General features: G+C 38.0%; 1 protein-coding gene across 1 annotated transcript; it reads left to right on the top strand.

Moving 5' to 3' along the window:
* The first annotated feature begins 12641 nt into the window (after positions 1–12641).
* LOC112046360 (retinoic acid receptor RXR-alpha-A-like) lies at positions 12642–22402 on the top strand. Its single transcript, XM_024082988.2, has 7 exons — positions 12642–12757; positions 13263–13378; positions 17312–17725; positions 18507–18665; positions 20025–20414; positions 21260–21406; positions 22041–22402. The coding sequence occupies exons 1-7, from the start codon at positions 12642–12644 to the stop codon at positions 22277–22279; spliced, it is 1581 nt and encodes a 526-aa protein (XP_023938756.2). The 3' UTR covers positions 22280–22402.
* Positions 22403–24358: the final 1956 nt, after the last annotated feature.

Below are 24358 nucleotides of genomic sequence, written 5' to 3'. Positions count from 1 at the left end.
TATTTTTTATGTTTTCTTCATGTAACATTGCTCGCGATAACAGTTTTGAAAGAGCTTTGATACCTTGGGTGACTTCAGTATCACTTATATTTGAGGTACTTGGTCCTTTATCCATCCAGTTATTAATTAAATCGACTTTTTCATCTTCTTGCTCGTGGTCAGAGTTTCCGGTTAGTTGTGATAACTCTAACTTCATACGTGCTATTGCTTCGTCAGCACTCACTCGCTCTCTTACTTTTTGTTGCAGTTCCCAGCGAGCTTGTAATTCAGCGCGTTTAGTTTGCGAAGCATAAGATCCTGTTTCTTGTGTTATTTCTTTGATTGATAAGTCTCCTGACTCATCATTCATGTCTTCCTTCGTCTTCTTGCTTCTTCGAGTAAAACTCATCTTGATTCTTCGGTCTTCCTGACCCTATGTCTCTAACACCCTACTGCCCTATCAACCCTAGTAATCTAAATAAAATAAATAAATACTCAATAAATAAATAAATACCCTAATAAATCTAACGTCCCTAATACCCTAAATAAAATACATAAATACCTTGAAAATAAAATAAATAAATACCCTAATAAACCTACCGTCCCTTATATCCTAACTGCCCTACTAGCCCTAACGCCCTAGCAGTCCTGTTTGAGGGTCACTCTCCCAGGGATGGAATAATAGGTAAGGTGAGGTGGGAATCGCCCGATAGAGGGTAACACGTGAGGGTTAGAGTGCTCAGGTATCGGGAGGAACGCCCGACACCCTCGGCTGTGCCTACTAAGAGGACCCCTATCTCACGTGAACCGTATTGGCGCGATCAGACTGTTACAGCTGCCGGTTAAGGCAAGCTGGCAGTACCGTCTGGTATACTGCTCCCGCCGTTAGGCGTTAACTCACTGTTCACCGTTTGACACCGTTAGGTGGTGAACAGATGAGGCGCGGTAAACCGCTTAGGGTCTTCTCTAACGCGACGAAGCGATCTTCCCAACAGCCTCGCGGTCTTCAGCAGCTACTCCGAGCTTCGCCTCAATGCACCCGCAGCGAAGGTGGATTCCTCTTCGTTTTGTTGAAGGTCTTCTCCAACGCGACGAAGCGATCTTCCCAACAGCCTCGCGGTCTTCAGCAGCTACTCGGAGCGTCGCCTCAATGCACCCGCAGCGAAGGTGGATTCCTCTTCGTTTTGTTGAAGGTGTACCCTTGAAGGTCTTCTACAGCGTGACGAAACGATCTTCCCCACAGCCTCGCGGTCTTTGGCAGCTACTACTGAGCTTCGCCTCAACGCACCCGCAGCGAAGGTGGATTCCTTTTCGTCGTTGCGTCGTAGATCTTCGGTTGGTCTGTAGCTCGATGAAACGATCTTCCCCACAAGCCTCGCGGTCTTCGGCAGCTACTACTGAGCTTATTCTTCAGATGTTTGCCGGCTCGGTGAATCCGGCTCGAAGGACCATGCACTGTGGAGGATTTTGGAGAGTCCAAACCACAGGGATTGACGCGTAAATAAAACACGTAATTTCTTGTAAATCGAGTAGATGCGTTCGCTTGTCGCTTCGAGAGAGAAGTGGCGTACAAAGGCTCGGTGTGGCCGTGTTTTATAAGCTTCGAAGCGCTCGCATTCTCTTACGTTTATTAGAGCATTATACAACGAAGTGAAAGGGATAGACTTATGAGTAAGACAGAGATAGTTATAGAAAAGGAAAGCAAATCAGATAGAGATAGCAATAATCTAAGCTTATTATTTACATGGGTGTTGAGCCGTATAGAGCTAACAAATATGTGTATGAGCTTATAGCTAAAGGAAGTAAAACTCTAATAATGTAAACGTTTATTTGCTACTTATTAGTAAAGACGTGATTTGAAAGGTTTTAATTACGATTGTTGTACATTACTCGCGCAAATATACTCATTATCTAAGTGTAATTGTTTACGCTAACTTAATTAATACATTATATTAATTACCTAACTTATACTAAAACAATCTTCAACACGTATCTGTAAAGAAAATAAAGCTAGCTTGAATGCATACGAACCTATATATGGCCACTAAAATAGCGTGTTCTAAAATCTAAAGAAAATAGGAAAATCAGAAGAAACATTCATTTCATATTCATAATTATTAAAACAGGTTCTCTTAAAAATTTCAGATTTTTAACTCAGCGCTTTAGTGTATTTTTTACATATATAATTATAGATTAACAAAAATACATACCATTACACGAAGTAATGAATAATTAGGATGAGAAGGTATATTAATAAAAATCTGATTCTAATATACAGAAAAAAAGTCCTAAAGTATCGAAACCATGTGTGGCTTCGTATGCGGTAAGGGGTTAAAGAATATTTGCCATAGATACATGTGGTACCCACAGCAGTAAATTTGATAGTGGGGCCAGGATCTTATGCACGCCACTGTACAATTATTTCTTAAAAATGCTGTTCTAATACCGGTCCATAATTGGTCTCTAAGTTAGGCAGTACATGTTTTTGCATCTAAGAAGTTTACCCCACTAAGTGGGACTTGGCAGTCAGGAGTGTACTCCTAGGTGATCATTTCTTGCCACTTACAGTCCATGTATAGCTAATTAAAGTTTACAGTTGATTTTTATATTTCCCAATAGAACCAAAGCCCACGGCAGGGCACGATTGTAAGCGAGTGAAATATAATACTCCAAAGTTTATTCCTCTTTGGGCAAGGCGGTGAACGTAGCGCGATCTACTTAGCCTCATGGATCCAATAACATGGATTTAATTGGCTGATAAAAACTAGAAAATCCAAATCTTGAGCTATAATTTATCTAAGTTCTTTAATCTATAGAATTTGGCACCCACATAGATATAATTTCTTTTGTTGGCATAATCGATAACGACACACATCTGTTAAATAGAATCTTTCTCCCATTTTCACATTTATGTTAATAAGATATGTATTTCAGAAAGTTCTTTCCTAACTGTGTCACTTAACAACTTTCATATTTCGTCTTACTACTCCCTCAAGATAGTTCGACTTGATAAAGTCAAAATAGCAATTATATCATTAATAGATAATTAGTGACTTGTGAACTAAAGCGGCTTCCAGCATACGGTGTAATTGTGACATGGCGTCACGCCACAATTACGAAAACATGTTAGCGTTTTGCCGATGTTTGACTATCTACCGAGCAGGGGTGGTGAACCTTTGACGCTCTGATAATTGAAATACTTTTTAAGACCTCATCAAAAAGTCGCTGAAAATTGCATTTTGATTTTAATTTTGCTTAAAGAAGGCGTAGATTTCGTAATCTATCCCTTCTGTTTTGTATGGCTGCTCCATTGTTTGTTGACGGGCTTAATATACAATCCTAAAAATTCAATACTTTATAACCTGATCTAGGACCCGAATCCAAAACTTTGTGATCTGAAAACACAATGGAACAACGAGGCAGGCATGGCAACTTATAACTGAGTATTCAATATTATCAACCTATCAAAAACATTAACATTTTTTAAAACGATAATAACATTAATTTTAGGCTGGTTTTATATCTGTTGGATTAACAGTTGCATAATCAACATATGGACAAGTAAATAATAACCTTATATCTACGTTATAAAGTGCACGATGCCAAAAAAAAATACATTTAAAAAATTAACAACTACACGATGCTAATTATTACTGTGATAATGATTTATTATAAAATAAAGGATATTTTTCTCTGCAACGTGATGGTCGGTCTCCTTTGAATTACTAAATTATGTATTGAAAGGTCACAATAAATCGTCGTTATAGATTATTGAATAAGGCACACAAAGGTTCGCCACCCCTGTAGGAATCAATAGTTTGGGGAAGTAATACGTCAGTAGCGTGCCACGCGCCAGTCATTATGTTTTGACTTCGGGCACCTGTATGGGGGAGGTTAGGTCAATGTTTACTGGCAATATGTTCTAATAGATACCGGGTAAAGATCCTGAGGTATTTTATTTAAGGGTGTTAATTACGAACGATTTAGATTTTCCGCTTGATATAAGTATTTTTTTTTTATCTTAGATGGTCTCACCTACCAATACTATGTGTAGGCATATAAAATATTGGAGCATGGTTAGTCTTAGCTCTATATCCCCTCTCCTATGAAGAGAAGCCTGGCCCTAAAGTGGGCTGTTAAAATGGGCTAATAAATTGATAGTGATGCATTAGCATCATCATCAAGTCAACAGTTGTCAACCGATGGACGACCAGTACTAATCATAGGATTGAAATTACTTAAAAATACCATAACGTCTTTGGTAGTTAAAAGTTGACGTTTTAAAATACCTTTTCTTCTAAAAGTCCTTGAAATGTAGTAACTGGCGACACAATCGAAGATAGGGCGTCGGGCGTGTCTTGCTCTTCGCAAAAGAATCAGTCTAGTTTTTCCAAATTAGTTGTAGTTGTGAAAATAATCAATTTTACGTAACTGATAATGATATAACAATACATCAGGCTTCGTATGTCGATAGCCTGTACTTTAATATTATAAAAATATGTAAGGTCGTAGGGGATAGTCTCTGGATCTACTGAACTGAGTAAAAAAAAAACTTTTACCAATAGAAAGCCGTGTTATTTGCAAGTGTCATAGGCTATATTTTGTCCCCGTAATGTCACGGGAACGGCAACTACAGAGGTGAAACTGCGGGGTATCTGCTAGTTTTTTCTCTAAAATAATAAATCAGTTTCGACCAACTGAAAGACTCCGGCCTCCGTGGCGTAGTGGTATGCGCGGTGGATTTAAAACGGAGGTCCTAAGTTCGGTCCCCGGCTGGGCAAATTGAGATTTTCTTAATTGGTCCAGGTCTGGCTGGTGGGAGGCTTCGGCCGTGGCTAGTTACCACCCTACCGGCAAAGACGTACCGCCAAGCGATTTAGCGTTCCGGTACGATGCCGTGTAGAAACCGAAAGGGGTGTGGATGTTCATCCTCCTCCAAACAAGTTAGCCTGCTTCCATCTTAGACTGCATCATCACTTACCATCAGGTGTGATTGTAGTCAAGGGCTAACTTGTAAAGAATTAAAAAATAAAAAAAAAAATAATAAAAAAAAATAGTAAACGTGCATTTAATAAAATACGAGTAAATAAGGCATCTTCAATCTATGAAAGGTACGAATACCTACTGGCTAATAATATATTATGCCAACTTAACTTCAAAGAACTTCTAATACTTGGTATTGTTGCGTGCTCTTTTGCGTACAAAGGTACCTTAAAGTGCATTTTTACTAAGGAGAACTGCTGAGTAAAATGATTTTACTATCCTAGCCATTCTCGTCATTACTTTATTCGTTTTGGTCGAAATGCACCTTACGATCATATCATCGACAATAGCTTTCCTTAAGTCAACCACCTTCGAGAGCTTCGTGGGAGATACTGCACATGGTACTATTCAGAACACAAACCATTATGAACTTTACTGTTTTAATAATTAGGTCATATTTGCTACAATTTGGTAAAATTATTTTAAATTACAATGACTAATAATAATATGAAATACGACATATAGAAAAGTAAGAACCTACCTATTCATAACGATTGGTTGATTAATATTTTTACCTTTAAATACACTTAAAATATTTGCAATGAGAGAATAGATATGAGTGGCAGCCCATTGCAAATTCAAATATTAAGTACGAGTAGGTATCTTGAAAACATCTATTACTAGCAGACGCCTTGTGGTTTCGCCCGCGTAGTTCCTGTTCCTGTAGGAATACGGGGATAATAAATAGCCTTAGTTACTTGTTGATAATGTAAGCTACTTTGGTGAAAAAGTTATTATATTCGGTCCAGCACACTTTCGAAGACAAACAAAAAATTAAAATCTGACCTCTGTATAATATTAGTCTTATTCTCTCTCTATAAAGTTTTAACCTCGTTGTTGATACAATTTGGGAGGAGGGTAGTTTACCAAAAGTTGTTACTAACCAGATATTTTTTTCACTGATGCTTAATTAATAGTTATACAACTTAATAGCCACAATGTCCTACAATTTGCGTGGTGCATTATCTCACTCCGACGCTCTGAATTTTTTATTTTATAGTAACTCAGTGAGCTACCAGAAGCAAGAATTTTCGTAAATAAATAAGTAAACAATAAAGACCAAAATAGCAATAGCCTATTTTGGTCTTTAAAATAAACCTATGAAAATAAACGTAAAAAAGGATTTCAGAATGGTATCCTAGGGATGGTAGCAGGAATAAAGGAAGGCAGGTGAAAACGTTGGGAGGATGATTTTAAAAATGTCGTCGGTCCTGAATGGATGAGAATGGCGAGGGACAGAGAAAAGTGGAGATCTTTAGGGGAGGCCTATGTCGAAGGACAAGCTGCTAATGAATTAGAATCATGTATATACTTATAAATGTAAAAGTAACTAACCAGCAGTGATTAAGGCTTATTTTATTTTATTAAAATAAACATGATATCAACTGACAAAATATCATTTACATAATGTGTAATGTCCACCAGTAAGCACCGGGTGACATAGTATGATATGTCAACTAGCATACGTCAAAGATAGTGAATTAGCCTGCTGGTATACATAGGTATAGTCTGGCAAGTTCGTTGATGACACTCCCATGATATGCAGGCGCCGGGGGGAAAGACTGCGCGGGTGTGAAATCATGCGTGTGGGGAAGTGAGGTGCATCAGTCGTGGGTTTTTCGAGTGTTACGAACGAAGTTGCCAAGCAATAGTTTATAATAGTTTAAACTCTTCTGATACAATTTTGCTGATACATGTGCATTTTACACATCAAAATGTAATTTTCAATGAAAATTTGCATCCAAAATAAATCACCCGATCCCTTCCTACTCGTATATGCATTATCAATCGTTTTTTAATACGACGAAGCCGATGATGCGACAAAATTCTTTCAAAGTTGCAAATTCTCGGGCGCGTTGACGAAAAATTGATTGAGGTATTGTATAAAAAACATTTCGTATGCGCATATATTTTATAACTTAGATCCAATTTATTTTACTTTTTAGTTAAGAGTTGGTGACGTACTAATGTATGTATTGTCACCGATTTGAGTTTTAAAACGGTATCTATATATTGAAAAAAATCACATTGATTTTTTTAATTGGCTTAACATTTTCAATTTATTTTTATTATTTACAATTTAGCCCTTGACTACAATCTAACCTGATGGTAAGTGATGATGCAATCTAAGATGGAAGCGGGCTAACTTGTTAGGAGGAGGATGAAAATCCACACCCCTTTCGGTTTCTACACGGCATCGTACCGGAACGCTAAATCGCTTGGCGGTACGTCTTTGCCGGTATGGTGGTAACTAGCCACGGTCGAAGCCTCCCACTAGCAAAATTGTCACATACTCAAGCGAGTAAGTGACTACATTCATCATCATCATCATCATCATATCAGCCGATGGACGTCCACTGCAGGACATAGGCCTTTTGTAGGGACTTCCAAACATCACGATACTGAGCCAACTGCATCCAGCGAATCCCTGCGACTCGCTTGATGTCGTCAGTCCACCTGGTGGGGGGTCGGCCAACACTGCGCTTACTAGTGCGGGGTCGCCATTCCAGCACTTTGGGACCCCAACGTCCATCGGTTCTTCGCACTATGTGCCCCGCCCATTGCCACTTCAGCTTCGCAACTCGTTGAGCTATGTCAGTGACTTTGGTTCTTCTGCGGATCTCCTCATTTCTGATTCGATCACGCAGAGATACTCCTAACATAGCTCGTTCCATCGCCCGCTGTGTGACTCTGAGCCTTCTTATGAGGCCCATAGTTAGCGACCAAGTCTCGGAACCATAGGTCATCACTGGCAACACGCACTGTTCGAAGACTTTTGTCTTCAGGCACTGAGGAATTTCTGACGAAAAGATGTCGCGAAGTTTCCCGAATGCAGCCCAGCCGAGTTGAATTCGACGGTTCACCTCTTTCTCGAAATTGGACCTACCTAACTGGATCATATGTCCTAGGTATATGTATTCGTCTACAATTTCGAGTGCAGCGTTCTCAACTATAACTGGGTGGAGCGATACATGAGCATTACACATTATTTTTGTTTTGCCCATGTTCATTTTCAGGCCCACCTGTTGAGAAACGCTGCTGAGGTCATTGAGCATGGTACTAAGGTCATCCAGAGTCTGTGCCATGATGACTACATCATCCGCGAACCGCAGTTGAGTGATGTACTCGCCATTGATGTTGATGCCAAGTCCGCCCCAGTCCAGAAGCTTAAAGACGTCTTCCAATGCGGCGGTAAATAGCTTCGGAGAGATCACATCTCCCTGACGCACTCCTCGCTGCAACTGGATTGGCCTCGTAGTCTGATCCTGAATACGGACTGACATAGTGGCGTTTTCGTACAAGCACTTCAACGCTTGGATATACCTGTAATCAATTCGGCATCTCTGCAATGACCTTAGCACAGCCCAGGTTTCCACCGAATCGAAGGCTTTCTCATAGTCCACAAACGCTAAGCAAAGTGGCTGGTTATACTCGTGAGTCTTCTGTATAACCTGCCGCAGCGTATGGATGTGGTCTATGGTACTAAAGCCTTTTCGGAAACCGGCTTGTTCGGGAGGCTGGAAGTCGTCAAACCTATTAGCGAGACGATTCGTAATGACTCTCGAGAACAATTTGTAAACATGGCTCAGCAGCGAGATGGGTCTGTAATTCTTCAGCAAGGTGTTGTCACCTTTTTTGAAGAACAGAACCACCACGCTCCTATGCCACGCCTCCGGCGTCGTGCCCTCGTGAATGACGGAATTGAACAATCGCTGAAGGACTTTAAGTATCGGTTTTCCACCCGCTTTCAGGAGTTCTGCTGTGATTCCGTCCTCACCTGGCGCCTTATTGTTCTTCAGGTGTTTGAGAGCCACACTAATCTCGTATAGGCTGACGTCCGGGATATCTTCGGTATAGTGTCGGGTCAACTTGGCTCTGGGGTCTTTAGCCAAGTTGTCAACAGGCTGCTGGGTAGTCGTGTATAGCTGTCCATAGAACTTCTCGACCTCACTTAATAACTCGGGCTTGGAAGAAATCAGATTACCGTGCTCGGTCTTCAAACGCGTCAGCTGCCTCTGTCCAATAGACAGATCTCTGGCGAAAACTTTCGAGCCGCGATTGTTTTCAATCGCATTTTTAATACGCTCGGTATTGAAGTTTCGCAAGTCGCTGGTTTGCGACTTAGAGATCTGTCTACTGATTTGTCGGTATTTTGACGCATCTGCTGAAGACTGCAATCTCATTTCTTGCCTCTCTTCCATGAGTTTAAGTGTATGGTCTGAGAACTTTTTGGTTCTTTTCGTACGGTGGGTCTTATAGAACTTAGACCCAACGGAATGGACAGTTTCCACGAACCTGTTGTTCAGATCGTCCACAGTTTCGCAATTTGCTAGGCAATCAAAGCGGTTCTGCAGTTCTAGTTGAAAGGACTCGGGGTTTTGGATATGGGCACGAGTAGGTCGGAGCGTAGACTTCACCAGTCGATACCGTTCCAGCTGAACGTTGATATTCAACGTGCCTCTAACCATTCGGTGATCGCTACCGGTTTTCACCCTATGGATCACAGAAACATCGTTGAATATTTGCCGTTTGGTAGACAAGATGAAGTCAATCTCATTTTTCGTGGAACCATCGGGGCTCATCCAGGTCCATTTCCTGTGTGGTGGCTTCTTGAAGAAGGAGTTCATCATAAAGAGGCCCTCCTTCTCCATGAAGTCAGCCAACATTTGGCCCCTATCGTTCCGTTGCCCATACCCAAATCGTCCCACTTTCAACTCTGAACCGCTACGTTCGCCCAGCTTTGCGTTAAAATCCCCCATCACAACATTGTAATGAGAGTTTGAGGCATGTATGGCTTTAGAAATATCCTCATACAATACCTCTACCTCCTCGTCGGGATGTGTCGAGGTCGGTGCGTAAACCTGTATAACCTTCAACGAATACCGTTTGGTAATTCGGAGGACCAGGAACGCTACCCTGCTCGACACACTCTCGACTTTTACAACATTGTTCACGAGGGACTTGTGAACGATAAATCCGACACCACCCTGGGACTGTTGGTCGCCCTCCCGGTAGTAGAGCATGTTGCCGGATTCAAGGATTATCGAGCCCTCCCCCTCTCTTCGGACTTCAGACAATCCTATGACATCCCAGTGCAACTTGCTCATAACTTCTTCCAGCTCGATGACCTTTTCGTCGGACCTCAAAGTGCGTGCGTTGTATGTTGCCAGGTCTAGTCGTCGGGGTTGGCAGCGGAATCTCTTCCGGAGATTCTTAACACCCCTTGCCCCGCCGTTACCGTAACCGCTGCCAGAGCCAGGAATAGCGGGGCTGCCGGGGACTACATTATAAGTATCAAAATAAACTGTATTATACAATTCTAGTCAACGGCCCGCGGTTTCACGCGCATAGTTCCCGTCCCCGTGAGAATACGGGGACTAAATATAGGTTATGACACTCACAAATAACGTGGCTAAAAGATTTTCCAAATCGGTTTAATAGATCCAGAGATTATACTCTCCTACAATACCACATTAACTCTTTATAATATTAGTATAAATAAATAAAGTACCTACCCACTGACATTATTTATTTGGTCATTTTTTTTATTTTATTCTATATATATATTATATGACTATTAAGTTTAAAACAATACTTATTTAATGAAAACTATATTCAATAAAAATACTCAGGAGTTTGTTTTTTATTTATACTTATCTTACTTTATTATTTACTAGGTGACGCCGCGCAGTTTCACCCGCGTGGTTCCGGTTCCCGTAGAAAAATAGGGATAATATATATCCTATAGCCTTCCTCGATAAATGGGTTATCTAACACTGAAAGAATTTTGCAAATCGGTCCAGTAGTTCCTGAGATTAGCGCGTTCAATCAAACAAACGAACTTTTCAGCTTTATAATATTAGTATAAATATTTATATTTGTTTTTTATTTGTGTTAGCGTACACATACGTTTCGTGGAAAAATCAACCAATGTAATATGACTCGCTACATAATCCGAGTGCTCAACAAATATCGGCGTTGCATTTCAACATTGTAGACGAAATAAATCATATTTATCTGTCTGGTATTAATAATGGTTTATTTATTTATTTATTTATTGTAGAAAAGTGTTACAGTTAATAATGTGTACTTTAAGCTAAATCTTTACTAATATTAATAAAGATGAATGTTTACATGTACAAATTACATATAGAAATTATTTTTAACAGTACAATAGCTAAGTAGGTAGTAAATACATTTTTTATTGCAATATGAAGATGTGTGAAGCCTAGGTACAAATTAAAACAACTCCTGAACTAGTATAAAACTGTATTACAGTGAGTTATTATTCCTCATGCCCAAGTTTTACAATCTACATATATTCATCTTCAAACATAAATTAATATTAAAACAAACAATCACATTGAACAATGTTAGCGGGTAGGAGTAAAAATTTTCAGTTGCGCCACATACAAGTGTCGCTTCTTATAATTTAACAGTATATGCAAAAAGTTAAGAGAAAACTTATTGAATGCATCTAAAATGTTATTTCTCACAATAAGTAATAAGTAAGTATTGTAGTAATGTAGAAAAATGAGTAAACGTAAAGTAAATAATATAATTCTAGTTATGTATATTAATATAATTAATAATGGTGCCGTATAATTGCCTCATTAATCCAGTAATGTCCAGTGCATAACCGGTTATGTGATTTGAATCATGAATTCGCGAGATACTGGATTCGATCCCTAGGCCGGGTTATGAAAAGGGTTATTAATCTTTTTTTTCAGGGTTCCGTAGTCCATAAGGATCCCTCATAGAGAGTATATTAAAGAGTCAACCATCTACCCTAACCCACCAAACCGAATTGGAGCAACATGGTGGATCTAATCTCCAAGCTTTTAAGGAGACATTTAAAATAGTTCATTATAATCATTATCAGTCGATGGACGTTCACGGATGGGCATAGACGTCTTGCGTGGACTTCCATGTACAACGGTCTCGAGCCGCCAGCATCCAGCGGCTCCCTGCAACCCGCTTGATGTCCTCGGCCGCCTAGTGGGGGGTCGACCAACACTGAGCTTTCCGCTGCAAGGCCGTCATTCCAGGACCTTTAGACCCCAACGTCCATCGGCTCTTCGAACTATGGGGCATGCGCATTGCTTCAGCTTCGCGACTCTCTGAGTTATGTCAGTAACTTAGGTTCGTCTGCGGATCTCCTCATTTCTGATTCGATCACGCAGAGAAATTCCGAGCATAACTAACTCCATCGCCCGCTGAGTGACTTTGAGCCTTATAATAAAGCCCGCAGTTAGCGTTTGTTATTTATTAAAAATATAGTAGTAATAGTAAAGGGTTTTATGTCTACCAATAGGGGTTGAGACGTGGTAGCCCAGTGGATATGACCTCTCCCTTAGTTCGTAGGTTTAAATCCGGTCCGGGGCATGCATCTTCAACTTTTAATTTATGTGTAGTTTAAAGAATTAAATATCACTTGTCTCAAAGAGTGAAGGACTACTGAGTATTTTATTATTTCTCTACGCGTGGGAAGTCTGCCAATCCACGTTTGGCCAGCATGGTGGACTATTGGCCTAATCACTCTCATTTTTACAGGAGACTCGTGCTCAGCTGTGAGCCGAATAATTATTAATGATGTTTTAAATATTTACATTTAGATAATGGAAGCAAAGCCGGAAGCGCTGTGTCGGGTGTGTGGTGACAAAGCTTCAGGCAAGCACTACGGGGTGCCTTCGTGCGACGGCTGCAGAGGTTTCTTCAAACGAAGTATAAGACGGTGAGCGGCAAAATATCATCAACATGTCTAATTTAATAGTTTCAACCGAATTAAAAAAAATTAGGAGGTTATCAATGTTTTTTTTATTTTGTTGTATGTACTCGAATGTTAAGCAATTACCAAAAGATGCCTGGACCAACGACATACATTGTACGTAGGTACAATATAATGTCTTGGCCTGGACCGATTTGGATGATTATTTTTTCGTTTGAAAGGGAGGTATACTTCTGAGGTGGACTTATTATATCAGTATTTTAAATCACTACAATGATTTAAACTACACCGCCTTTAAACTGATCAGCAGGTATAATAATATATGTTATTTATCGCTTTTTTGAGGTTATAAAGCCTTAAAAATTATTCTTTTTAAGGTTCCAAACTTTCGAAATAGGAACCACAAAGATTCCGTACCTCTGTACCTCATTTAGTGTCTGTGTGTACATTTCTCAAGACCCTTTATATCGGGAAACATGAAGGTAATAATAAGAATGAAAATATTCTCTAGGAATCTCGACTATATTTGTAAAGAAAATGGAAGGTGTGTTGTGGACGTCAGCAGAAGAAATCAATGCCAAGCATGCCGTTTCTCGAAATGCCTGCGAGTCAACATGAAGAAAGACGGTATGAATTATTATTTTTACCCGACTGCATTATGTTTTACGCGCGTATTTTGTATGTTTGTATGTATGTAATATTCTTTATTATCTTATATCTTTGAAACCGCTGAACGGATTTGCGTTATTATGATATCGTTAGATTTGTCTTAATGTGTCTTAGATTATAATTCGTAATTAGTGTTCTTAGATAGGCGAAGTTAATAAAAAACCAACACGACTCTGAGACGCTATAGACTCCAGGTAACTAAAAAAAAATATTTTTTTCACCTGGATCAAACTTTCATCTCATCAAGAGGATATCAAAATGGTATATCAAGGCCATATTAAAAAATCTACATCTAGAAAAACGTTATCTATTATTAGCTATACGAAATACGCGTGGATGATGACTAGGTGCGAGCAGGTTAGGCAGTCGAGTTTTTTATTATTTTTAATTTTTAAAAGTTACAATGTCTCTTATTTAATTATAAATTTTATTTTGAAAGCTCAAACAAAACTAATAGTCTGGGCTCCGATAAATTATTGGTTGAGGCTTTTCGCTATAAGATTGACTGAAACGACACATAGTTAAAGCGTCAGCTTTAGGGCCTAGGTTGGAATCCGGTCAGAGGCATGCACCTACAACTTATCATTTTAAGAAATTAAATACCACTTGTCTCAAACTGTGAAGGGAAAACATCATGAGGAAACCAGGATACCTGAGAATCTTCTTAAATTTTCTACGAGTAGGAAGTCTGCCTAAACCCTCTCATAATGAGAGCGCTAGACTACACTAGATTTTAGGTATCCTCGGTTTCGCGGCGCAGCGTCGGCAGGGCATCAACCCGCGCGTTATAAAGATTTCGACTATACTTTATTTTATTAGTATTTCTTTACACGTTTGTTTAGAGCATCTTGAAGACTGAAATGTGAAGACAAGACAATTTGTAGACAAGTGTGTTCCAACAAAAGTGTTCCAACGTTCATCATTGCTATCCATCAGGCATGATTTTGATTATTATTAACGATCTGTCGCAATCCTACCTAGCATTAAGCTATGCTAATATTACAGTTATCAAGAGGAAAGGTTTGTGGGTTTGTGAGATAGTAATCTCCGCATCTACCTATGAAGCGATTTAAAAAATTATTTTGCCCATAGAAAGGCACGTTATAAATGAGTACCATACAATTGATGACATTACAATTTATTATAGTTTTACTTCCTGTGTAAAGGTGGAAGCTGATCCAACGGCCTCAAAGCATCTTTATCATTAAGGAACACATCCATGGTGTAGTAACCTCGTCATAAGTCTTGGAGATCTTGATAAAGAAATATTCTATCTAGCTATATTCTATGGCTATATTCTATCCCCGTATTCCTTCGAGAACAAAGTAAAATAGCGCGGCGTCTGCTAGTATATTATAAAAAAAAAAACATTTTTTTCCTGTCTAGTTATACGCTCGTAACCGTTAATAGTTCTATAACAATTTTTCGCCCCATTTCATACTCTTACAAATCCCGATTTTTTGAGATCGTTTATACCAAATTGAACGCGAACAGAACAAGTGGGCACTTGTCTCAATAAAGTATTTATTCAGGCATCCTCCTAGCAGCATGTCTTTTCCATTAGGAGACATTTCAAGTATTTGCGGTACACAAGTGTCAGAGAGTGACGGGAAAAAAGCCGAGGGGGGAGGCTTGAGGCAGCCCTCCGATCACACCGCGGGTCGGCGTTCACACGCGCTCGATTTTCCTCTATCTACACTATAATACAGAAATTGGACACGTAAAATATAAAATCCATTAGATATTAAGATGAATGCGCAATTCCCGCCTCTTTTTACCCGAGTGTTTATGACGGGTTAAGTTTTACGCGCGTAATTTGAATGTTTGTTGTTGTTCTTGCTTTCTTTAATGACATTAATTCTTGAAAATATTGTTGAATAAGAATTGTATTAGTTCCCCTTGAATTTGAACCTACGTCGTTAACAATTATTGTGAGTCATCTTCTCAACAGAGAGGTCTTGGGAATCGAATTTTCAGCTCGCACATTTAGGGTTTTAGATTTTTTTAATTCGTTTAAGTCTGTAGGACTGATGCACACAACGACATATCTTCTGGTAGGTGGTGCTGGCCTTCATCTTAGACTGCATCGTCACATCAAGTGAGGTCGTAGTCAAAATCGGTCGTAGTTTTGGGCGTTGGAAATAGACCTTTATTCAACTTTTCATTTTTTTATTGAGAAAGTATTTTTTCTCGATAAAAATAAGGAATTTAAGCTAACTATCCTAACAACTTCATACAATACGCTACGCCCGCCAACGCTGGGTTATAACGCATCGCTTTTTTAACTCCCGTGCGAATGAGGTCTGAATAAAACTGAATAAAAAATAAGATGCAGAGGGTCGCTGTTAAAACTTGGTAGGTGTATAAATATATATGTGAAATCAAGGTTACAGAAGAGCTTTTCGTTAACTTCCATACAAGGATTTTAGAGTTACACAGGATACAAGATCCATGCTTCCGTATAAACCCTTGCGACGAACGGTAAGAGATTTCCGCTTCGCGATGTCACTTGATAAGTAACGTGTCACCCGCACTCCCGGCTGTTTATATTTGCACATCAAATTGATCACGCAACCCGAAAGCTTGCAAGCCATCTGCTATGTATTGTGAATGGGAACTTCGCGGTGTGAACTACTCTGAACTTTATACTTGTCATAATATTTGCTTACACTCGTTAGTGACTAAAATTGTGTCAGTGTCTAAAATGTTTTCGAATTGCCAGCTTATGATGTTTAATTGAAAGGGATCCATCCTTTCAATTAAACATCAGGCCTATTAATTTTAATTAAGCAATTATTAAATCAATACATGCCGTGATAGACCAGTGGATATGACCCCTGCTTCCGATTTCGGAGGTTGTGGGTTCGAATTCGGTCAGGGGCATGCACCTCCAACTTTTTAGTTATTTTATGCATTTTAAGAAATTAGATATCACGTGTCTCAAGCGGTGAAGGAAAACATCGGGAAGAAACCTGCATATCAGGGATTTTTCTTAATTCTCTGCGTGTCTGCCAGTCCGCATTGGCCCAACCCCTCTCATTCTCTGAGGAGACACGAGCTCAGCAGTGAGCTGAATATGGGTTGATAACGAACGAACGAATTATTTAATAAATTAAGAAGTTATGCATAAATTAAATTTAAATACCTATAGTTAATAATAGGTCAGGTGGCTTTACTTCAAAGTTGCGACTGGTAAGACGTCTTCGGGCTATGAACTACTGACCTAAATTTTTCCAAGAAATTTTCAGTACAAATTGTCAACCCGGTGTTGGAAGATTGATGGTGCGGTTTCTGTAACTCGAAGATCACTTTGATCAGTCCCGATAATTATCACATGATCATGAATTCATGATCGTTAAATGAGCCAAATATTATCAAGCCTAACCCGTCAACCCTCATTGGGCCAGCGTAGATCTAAGCTATAATAAAATTAGATACAGTAGTTTCGGAGAAAAAGGGCATGGTCAATTTTCGTCTATTTCTTTAAATAACTTAAAATGTAATGTTTTTATATTCCAAAAAAATATTTTTAAAATCCACCTATCATTGATGATGATGTATCAAAATGAAGTTTGTAAAAGTTTTTTTTTCAACTTTCTATCTTCTATAAGTGCCCCACATATTCAAATTTTACCTATTCACGTTACATCCCATCGGAGAAAACAGACAGACATTAAAATTTGCGCGAGTGAGATTAAAAGGGTTCCGTTTTTCTAAAAAAAAAAAGAAAAATTGCTTTATTTCTTTACAAGTTTTATAGATTGTTAGTGGGTTAGTTACATATTATTTTAGGTCTAAACTACTTATCCAGTATTATATAAAGAGGGAAGAAGGGCCTTGTACTGACTCATTAAACCTCAGATAAAATTATAATACTGACTTTTGTTTCAGCGGTACAACACGAGCGGGCGCCACGTCCAATGGTCGACCAGCATCAACTAGCTTTTCAAAAACTGAGATACAATTTAACAAGACAAGCGCCTTTTTTACCAACCCCCAACCGCATGGTGCTACCCAATATCCCCCCATATCCTTACACCACCCTTACCGATAGAATGCATAACTCCGTACTAGAAAGTGCGCCTTTTGCCAACATTGCGAGGGTCACTGAATCCATGTCGATGGATGTCTCCAACCTAGGAATTCTTAACAACTCAAATGCACTCGGATCCTTCAATCCATTCAAAATTCCGCTATTCTCGACCCCTGTCCACTATCCTATGCCGCATCCCGGATATTTGCCGACAAATATGTTTTACCCTTCAATAATAAACTCCGAGAACACGTTGTGTAGTGATTCAGAAAGTAAGTACATACTCGTTATGATTTAACTTATTTGTTAAGTTTCTTTCAGTAGTAGGTAAATGGTTGTTTTCAATTCTAAAAAAAGTATACCATCATCCTCCTATAATAATCGTAATTAAGATATTTTCTTTAGATATGCCAGAAGTTGGAAACCACCTTACCGGTTTAAAACACCAGCTTAGCGATGTCTGTTCTTTTGTTTGAATCTTCTTTTTTTACACTTTCTAATATTATTTAAAAAGGTTTTTACGGAAACGAAAATTTAAAAAATGGATGTGTTCTTCGAAAATTGCTCAACGAGTAAACTGATCTAAATTTAATCGACTTAAAAAAGGAGGTTCTCAATTCGACGCGTATGTTCTTTTTTTTTAATGTTTGTTACCTCAGAACTTCGTAATTTTTTAACCAATTTTGAATTTTTTTTTTCGCTTGAAAGTGTATACTCCTGAAGTGGTCTCATTGTCACCATATCAGGATCTGATGACGGGATCCCTGAGAAATAACGGATTAAAATTAATAACGGACTTCAAAAAAAGTTTTTTTTTAATGTTATTTTTTTGCTTTTTAGTTTAATCAGTATGTTTTATGTTTTTGATGTCGATTGATTTTTTTTTATTAAAATATTTTATATTAAATAATGTTGAAGTTACGACGAAAGAGGTCTGTGTCCTAAAGTAGATCATCAAATAAGTTTCAATTTCACGATGCTGTTAGTAAGTGCCTTTAATCTAAGCTTTACTGACGACAGCTTGTAAAAATAACCCATTTATTTGTATTTCAGAAACGATTCCAAACAGCTTGAACTGCAGTTTATATCAATCATTGTACCATAGTGATTTATCTGTAAAACCAGACTCTCAAATACCCGAGAAGGTAAAAGAAGATGAAGTGTCTAGCTCAGAAGAGGCGAACAAAATTAATTATCGTAAAGAAGAAACAAGTAAGAAATAATTTAAAGCTAACTTTTTATTAATCAGTAAGATTGAAATCATTTACACATGAAATTTTTTTAATGAAATTTTTACCTACCCACATAATAACCTATCAATACGTATTTTGAAAATCAAAGAAAGTGACTGCTCGTCGGTTAACACAAAGCTGCGATTTGCTTAATGAACAATTTTGCGCGAAGGTTTTGTTTTTTCATTTCGTCAATAAAATCCGGTTTGCTTCAGCGAATTTTTTACTTAATGATGTGTACTGATTATATATGACCATTATAACTGTATCTGTGTACCTATTTTACATTCATAGTCTTTTGAGACAGGCATAAAAAGAAATAAAGGTCGACAAAATCTTTCGCGCGTAATCCAGTCGGGCGTTTAAACATACATGCACTATCTGACGCCGCGCTGTTTTACCCGCGTGGTTCCTGTTCCCGTAAGAATACGGGGATAATATATAGCCTATAGCCTTTCTCAATAAATGGGCTATCTAACACATAAAGAATTTTTCAAATCGGACCAGTAGGTCCTGAAATTAGCGCGTTCAATCAAACAAACAAACTCTTCAGCTTTATAATATTAGTATAGATTTTACTGCGTCGTGTCGCGATTTATCAACTAATTAAAAAATTTATCAACTAATACTCGCTCGTCTGGATAACGCGCTAATTATTTATTTTTAACCTTCCAAAAAGGAGGAGGTTCTACGTTCGCCTGTATGTATGTTTTTTTTTTAGATAAAAGATTTAGATTAAATTGTTTGTTTACTGGAGGCGCGCTTAAATGTTTCAAATTTTTTGAAATGTCCAGAATTACTCGTGCCCTGTTTCACCTTATAACAATTGTTTGGTAGCATATCTCTGTTCACTTCTTTTGTCCTTACCATTTGACATAAACGAAAGAGACTAACTCACGTTTATACGTTTGTTTAACTTCACGTTTTTAGATTTGTTTTTCTCCTCGCCTGCTGAATTTCACAGGACTTTTAGCAGATACGTACAAGTAATGCAGTAATTATAGATAGTTTATATAAACACATTAGGTTAAGCCTGTAATGTTTATATATGACATATGTGTATAAAATAAATAAATAAATAAATAAATACTATCCAGTCCTTGTAGCCAAGTGGCACGACGATTCTCTTTCTACGATCGCTAACGCTTCGAAAACTAGAAAAATGTATGGGAATGACAGATCTTGATCACGTGACCTGTCGATAGCAAATGTCATTCCCATACATTTTTCTAGTTAGCGTTTGCGATCGTTGTAAGAGAATTGATGTGCTACTTGGCTACGTTGGTTGGGCCAGAACTTGTCAGGAGTTCGTGAAACAGGTCCTTAATATTGCTTTTAGATTACACTACACACCAGCATTCGCCGTGTAATATTGAACTGCCAACACATCAAAGCGCAAAGCATTATGAGAAATACCAGCATGCAGTGAAAATGGTTAAAAACGGCTCCATTATAGTAGAACAGATAAAAGATACCAGAGGCGACCAAATAGATGCTATACCAAATCGTGAGGAGAATATCGACTACAAGATAAAACATCACTCTGTGATCCCGGATATAGAGTTATATGATCCGTCTGCCAAATTGTTGATAGCCATGATAAAGTGGTTGCACACTATTATGACGTTCGAACAATTGTCATACGGCGAACAAACTTGCTTGCTTCACAGCAACTGGAAAGAACTTTTCATTTTGCACTCGGCACAGTGTTCCTTTTATTTTGACGAAGGTGAGTTATCATCATTCTTAGTTAATATTAACGGCCTTTTTAGCGGCCATCATTAGGTATATACGAATAGAAGAGTACAGAGAGAGTACAATACAATAAAACACCACGCTGGATTTGGGAAATTAGTGGTGTTACCACTAAGTTTCCAACCCCGGATTGAAAATTTAACTGACTTGGAGGACACAAAAACTCATTATCTTATACGCCAACCCAGGATTCTAACCCAAGACCTCGTGATTTGAAACCACATAGGCTAACCACTGGACCAACGAGGCGGTATTGCTATAACTAGGTATTATAATAAGTCAGTCAGTCTATTCGGTCCATAATGAAAATCCATGCTTGCGGTTAATTTAAACTAAGTAGGTAAATATTCTCTTCTGTAAGACAATGAGCCATGATACCCCAGTGGATAACCTCTGCCTTTGGTTTGAAGAACGTAGGGTAGAATTCGGGCCAGGGCATGCACCGCCAACTTTCAGTTACGTACATTTTAGAAATGAAATATCACGTGTCCCAAACGGTGAAATAAAAACATCGCGAGGAAACCTGCTTGCTGGAGAAATTTCTTATTTATCTACGTGTGTGAATACGGATTAGCAATCCATATTGGGCCAGCGTGGTGGACTATTAGCCTTACCCCTCAAATTCTGTGAGAAGACTCATGTTCTATATTGAACCCGAATATGGGTTGTTAATGCTGATATCCTAGTTGGGAGTGACTATTTACATGAAAACCGTACGAATTAATTCATTTTAATCGTAAGACTATCTTTTTCTATAATAGTTTCAAGATTAATTCATAAGAAATACGGTATATTAATGTACTGTAATAATATCCATAGATCACGTGTCATCAGTTATCACTTCAAAGCGTCCAAACATCAAGGAGGAACTGCGAAAAATGTCGACACTGTTCAAGAAGATTGCGCTATGCCGACTAGATAAAACTGAGTTCGAATGTTTGAAAACATCATTACTATTCCGCACAGGTGACTTTGAACTCCATTCATCTATAGCTTGGCAACATCGTTCGTAACACTGCCGATGTTGCGCGTGGGCCGGGGGGCGTGAAGCGATGAAACCCACGACTGATGCACGTCACTTTCCCGCACGCACGATTTCACACCCACGTAATCTTTCCCCCTGTCGCCCGCATATCATGGGAGTGTTATCAACGAACTTGCCAGGCTATACATTCTCAACTTTTCAAGCATAAAACGTAATTTTTTGATATTATTTTCTACCGGAAATCATGAGGAATTACGTCCACATTAGCCAAAACTCCGACTCCAAATAGCCATAATCCAAAAATGTGGCTAGTTTGGGAGACTTTTGCCCGGAAATGGGATGGACTAAATAAATAAAAATAACCAATTAAAATCCCATTTTTTAGCATAAAAACAAACCTATGTTCTACTGAAAGGCCACATTTTATAAACGGTTCCAGCGGTTTAGCTGTCGAAAGATAACAAACAGGCAGACTTACTTTCGCTTGTATAAAATTAAGTATACATAAAAAAAAATCGAAATGTTCCAAAAATAAACATTTCTATAATTTTAACATATTTACACTTGTAATATTTTACTGAGTAGTCCGATTTTGATATTTTTTTTTTATTCCAGACGCTTTAGACTGCTCGCGACATGCACAAATAGAGATTTACCAAGAAAAGACGTTAAGTCAACTCCAGAGGCATTGTGCGGAGAAGGAAGCGGGTAGATTCGGCAAGCTGTTACTGCTTCTGCCAAGCGTGTGCTTCGTAGCGAGCCGCGGCCTCCTGGAGCTGCTTCTGTTCTCTACTCCGCCGCCGGATGACATCAACTCGATCCTCACTCGAATACTTATTTACACGGCTATGTGAATTCCCTTACTACTGAGGGCCTAGTGGCAATTTGATACTGTTACTGTCACGTAACGTAAACGCGAATTTCTAAGGAATTTAAACAGAGCCATCTAGTGGCACTACTGCACAACTGTTTTGCTTTTACGTCAACGTGATCGTAACAGTATGAAAATATTGAAAACTCCCACTAGCCTAGCACACTGCTCCCGTAATACAGTAAAAATTCGATTACTCGGCTCTCAGTTGTAGGAACATAGTTTATCTTCGAAAATTGGAGTGTTCGATTACCTGAATGTCTTATGACAATAATTAGACTGGTTAATCGAGTCTCTACTGTATTTGAAAGATGTTGGTTTATATGTTTGAAATTAATTTATTAATCTGGCTAGAAAGCTTACAATGTAACGGACAAAAAAGAAAATTGAAAATGCATTTGTACTTGTAGCTCTGAAGCTCTGAAAGAATTAATACATTAGTAAGTACAAGGAAATGTAAATAGAGTAAGTACTTTAATTCATAAAAAAATGCAGAAAATATTGTCAAGGGTAGATATGTAAAGATGGGATGAGATGAATATTTTAAAATATTACGGCTTATATTACTAATTTTTGTTTGTTTGTTTTGTTACTTGTGTCTATCAAGTGTGAATGATTGTTTACGGATTAATTCTATAAAAAAGTCCAAGTAAAGTCAAAGTTGACTTGACTTTGACTTCTTTTTATCTGTAAAAAAAGCTATCACAGTCAATATCTATCTATCGGCATTGGTTATTAAAAAAAGTATGTTGCTTCATTTGTCCGTTACATTTGAACTTCTTAGAGTGTTCATAAAAAATAAATAGAAGGTAGACAACGTTACATATCATAGGTACACATTTTAAGTACCTACCTACACGTGTTAATTGCTTTTAATTAAATAAGTAACAGTGGCGTAACTATAAGGTTAATGGCAAAATTCGACCGGCCCCCGGCTCGCGGGTTCTTGAGCTCAGAAGTTATCAGATATTGAAAAAAAGTGATTTTTTGAGCCCTTAATAAATGAATTCTCCTAGAGCTTCAGATGGTATAGTTACGCCACTGATAAATAGGTAAGTTTTGTTTATATGTATATTGTATTGCAAGGCAAGATGACAACACTGGATCTTGTTATATGGTTTAAATTTTAGGTGAGTTATGAGTGATCTCAACAGTTTAGTTGTAACTAGTTTTAAAAGTATCTTCACTAATTTCAAAGCAACGTCTTTTTTTCTAATTTTCATACTTACAATTTGGAACTTCAAAAGGAATAAAATAATGTATTTGTAATTGATACCTTCCGAAAAACTTGAAAATATAATTTGCAGTTGTTAAAAATTAATTATTTTAAAATTTATACAGAACACTCGAGTCCGACTCAACTTGGCCGGATTTTTACTTTGCTGTGATATTTTATTCAAATTTATTAAGTAGGTTTTGTAAATAATATTAGTCATATATCATAAGTTATAAATAGTACGATTGGCAATTATAGAATTTCGACGCTGGTAGCTTGGGAAATAGCAGGTTTCAAAAGAAATATAGCTTAGGTTTTTTTTATTTTTTTTCGTCATAATATGAGAAACTTTGTCTCCAGTCATATAAATTCGTGGCGCATACCCTTCGAAAAACACTAATAAAGTTTAAACTAATAATATAATTAATGGGTCTCTGGAGACGGGTTGCCATTAATTCTACAAACGCTAACGCTTCGAAAAAAAACTATTCTAGATTCCCTATCGATGATCGTCACGTGATCAAGTTGTCTATCGGATCTGTCATTCCAATACATTTTGTTAGTTTTAATATCATCTAACTAAGGACTACCTCCCTGCCCAATTTCATCTTTGTACGTCAAGCGGTTTTCGAAATTTCGTGAGAATGACCTTTCTCATTTGTATATTGGGAAGACTAGCCGATGACCGAACATTATTTTCCCCGTTTTGGCAATATTTTATGCGAACTTTGAATGCATGTATAATCATAACTATTTGGTATTTTTAAATACAACAATAACTATATATATAAAAGCTCTAATGCAACGAAGTTTCAAATGATTTTGCGTACTTAGTAACATTATCCA

The sequence above is a fragment of the Bicyclus anynana genome, chromosome Z (genome assembly GCF_947172395.1).
Source record: "Bicyclus anynana chromosome Z, ilBicAnyn1.1, whole genome shotgun sequence".
NCBI lineage: Eukaryota > Metazoa > Arthropoda > Insecta > Lepidoptera > Nymphalidae > Bicyclus > Bicyclus anynana.
This window is presented reverse-complemented; position numbering and strand designations above follow the sequence as displayed.

Bases quoted from the DNA above. Each gene is read 5' to 3' on its own strand.
- LOC112046360 (XM_024082988.2), top strand. From the start codon at position 12,642: ATGGAAGCAAAGCCGGAAGCGCTGTGTCGGGTGTGTGGTGACAAAGCT. The intron at 17,726-18,506 runs GTAAGTACATAC...TTTGTATTTCAG, and splicing joins GTTGTGTAGTGATTCAGAAA to AAACGATTCCAAACAGCTTG. The intron at 20,415-21,259 runs GTGAGTTATCAT...TAATATCCATAG, and splicing joins TTCCTTTTATTTTGACGAAG to ATCACGTGTCATCAGTTATC.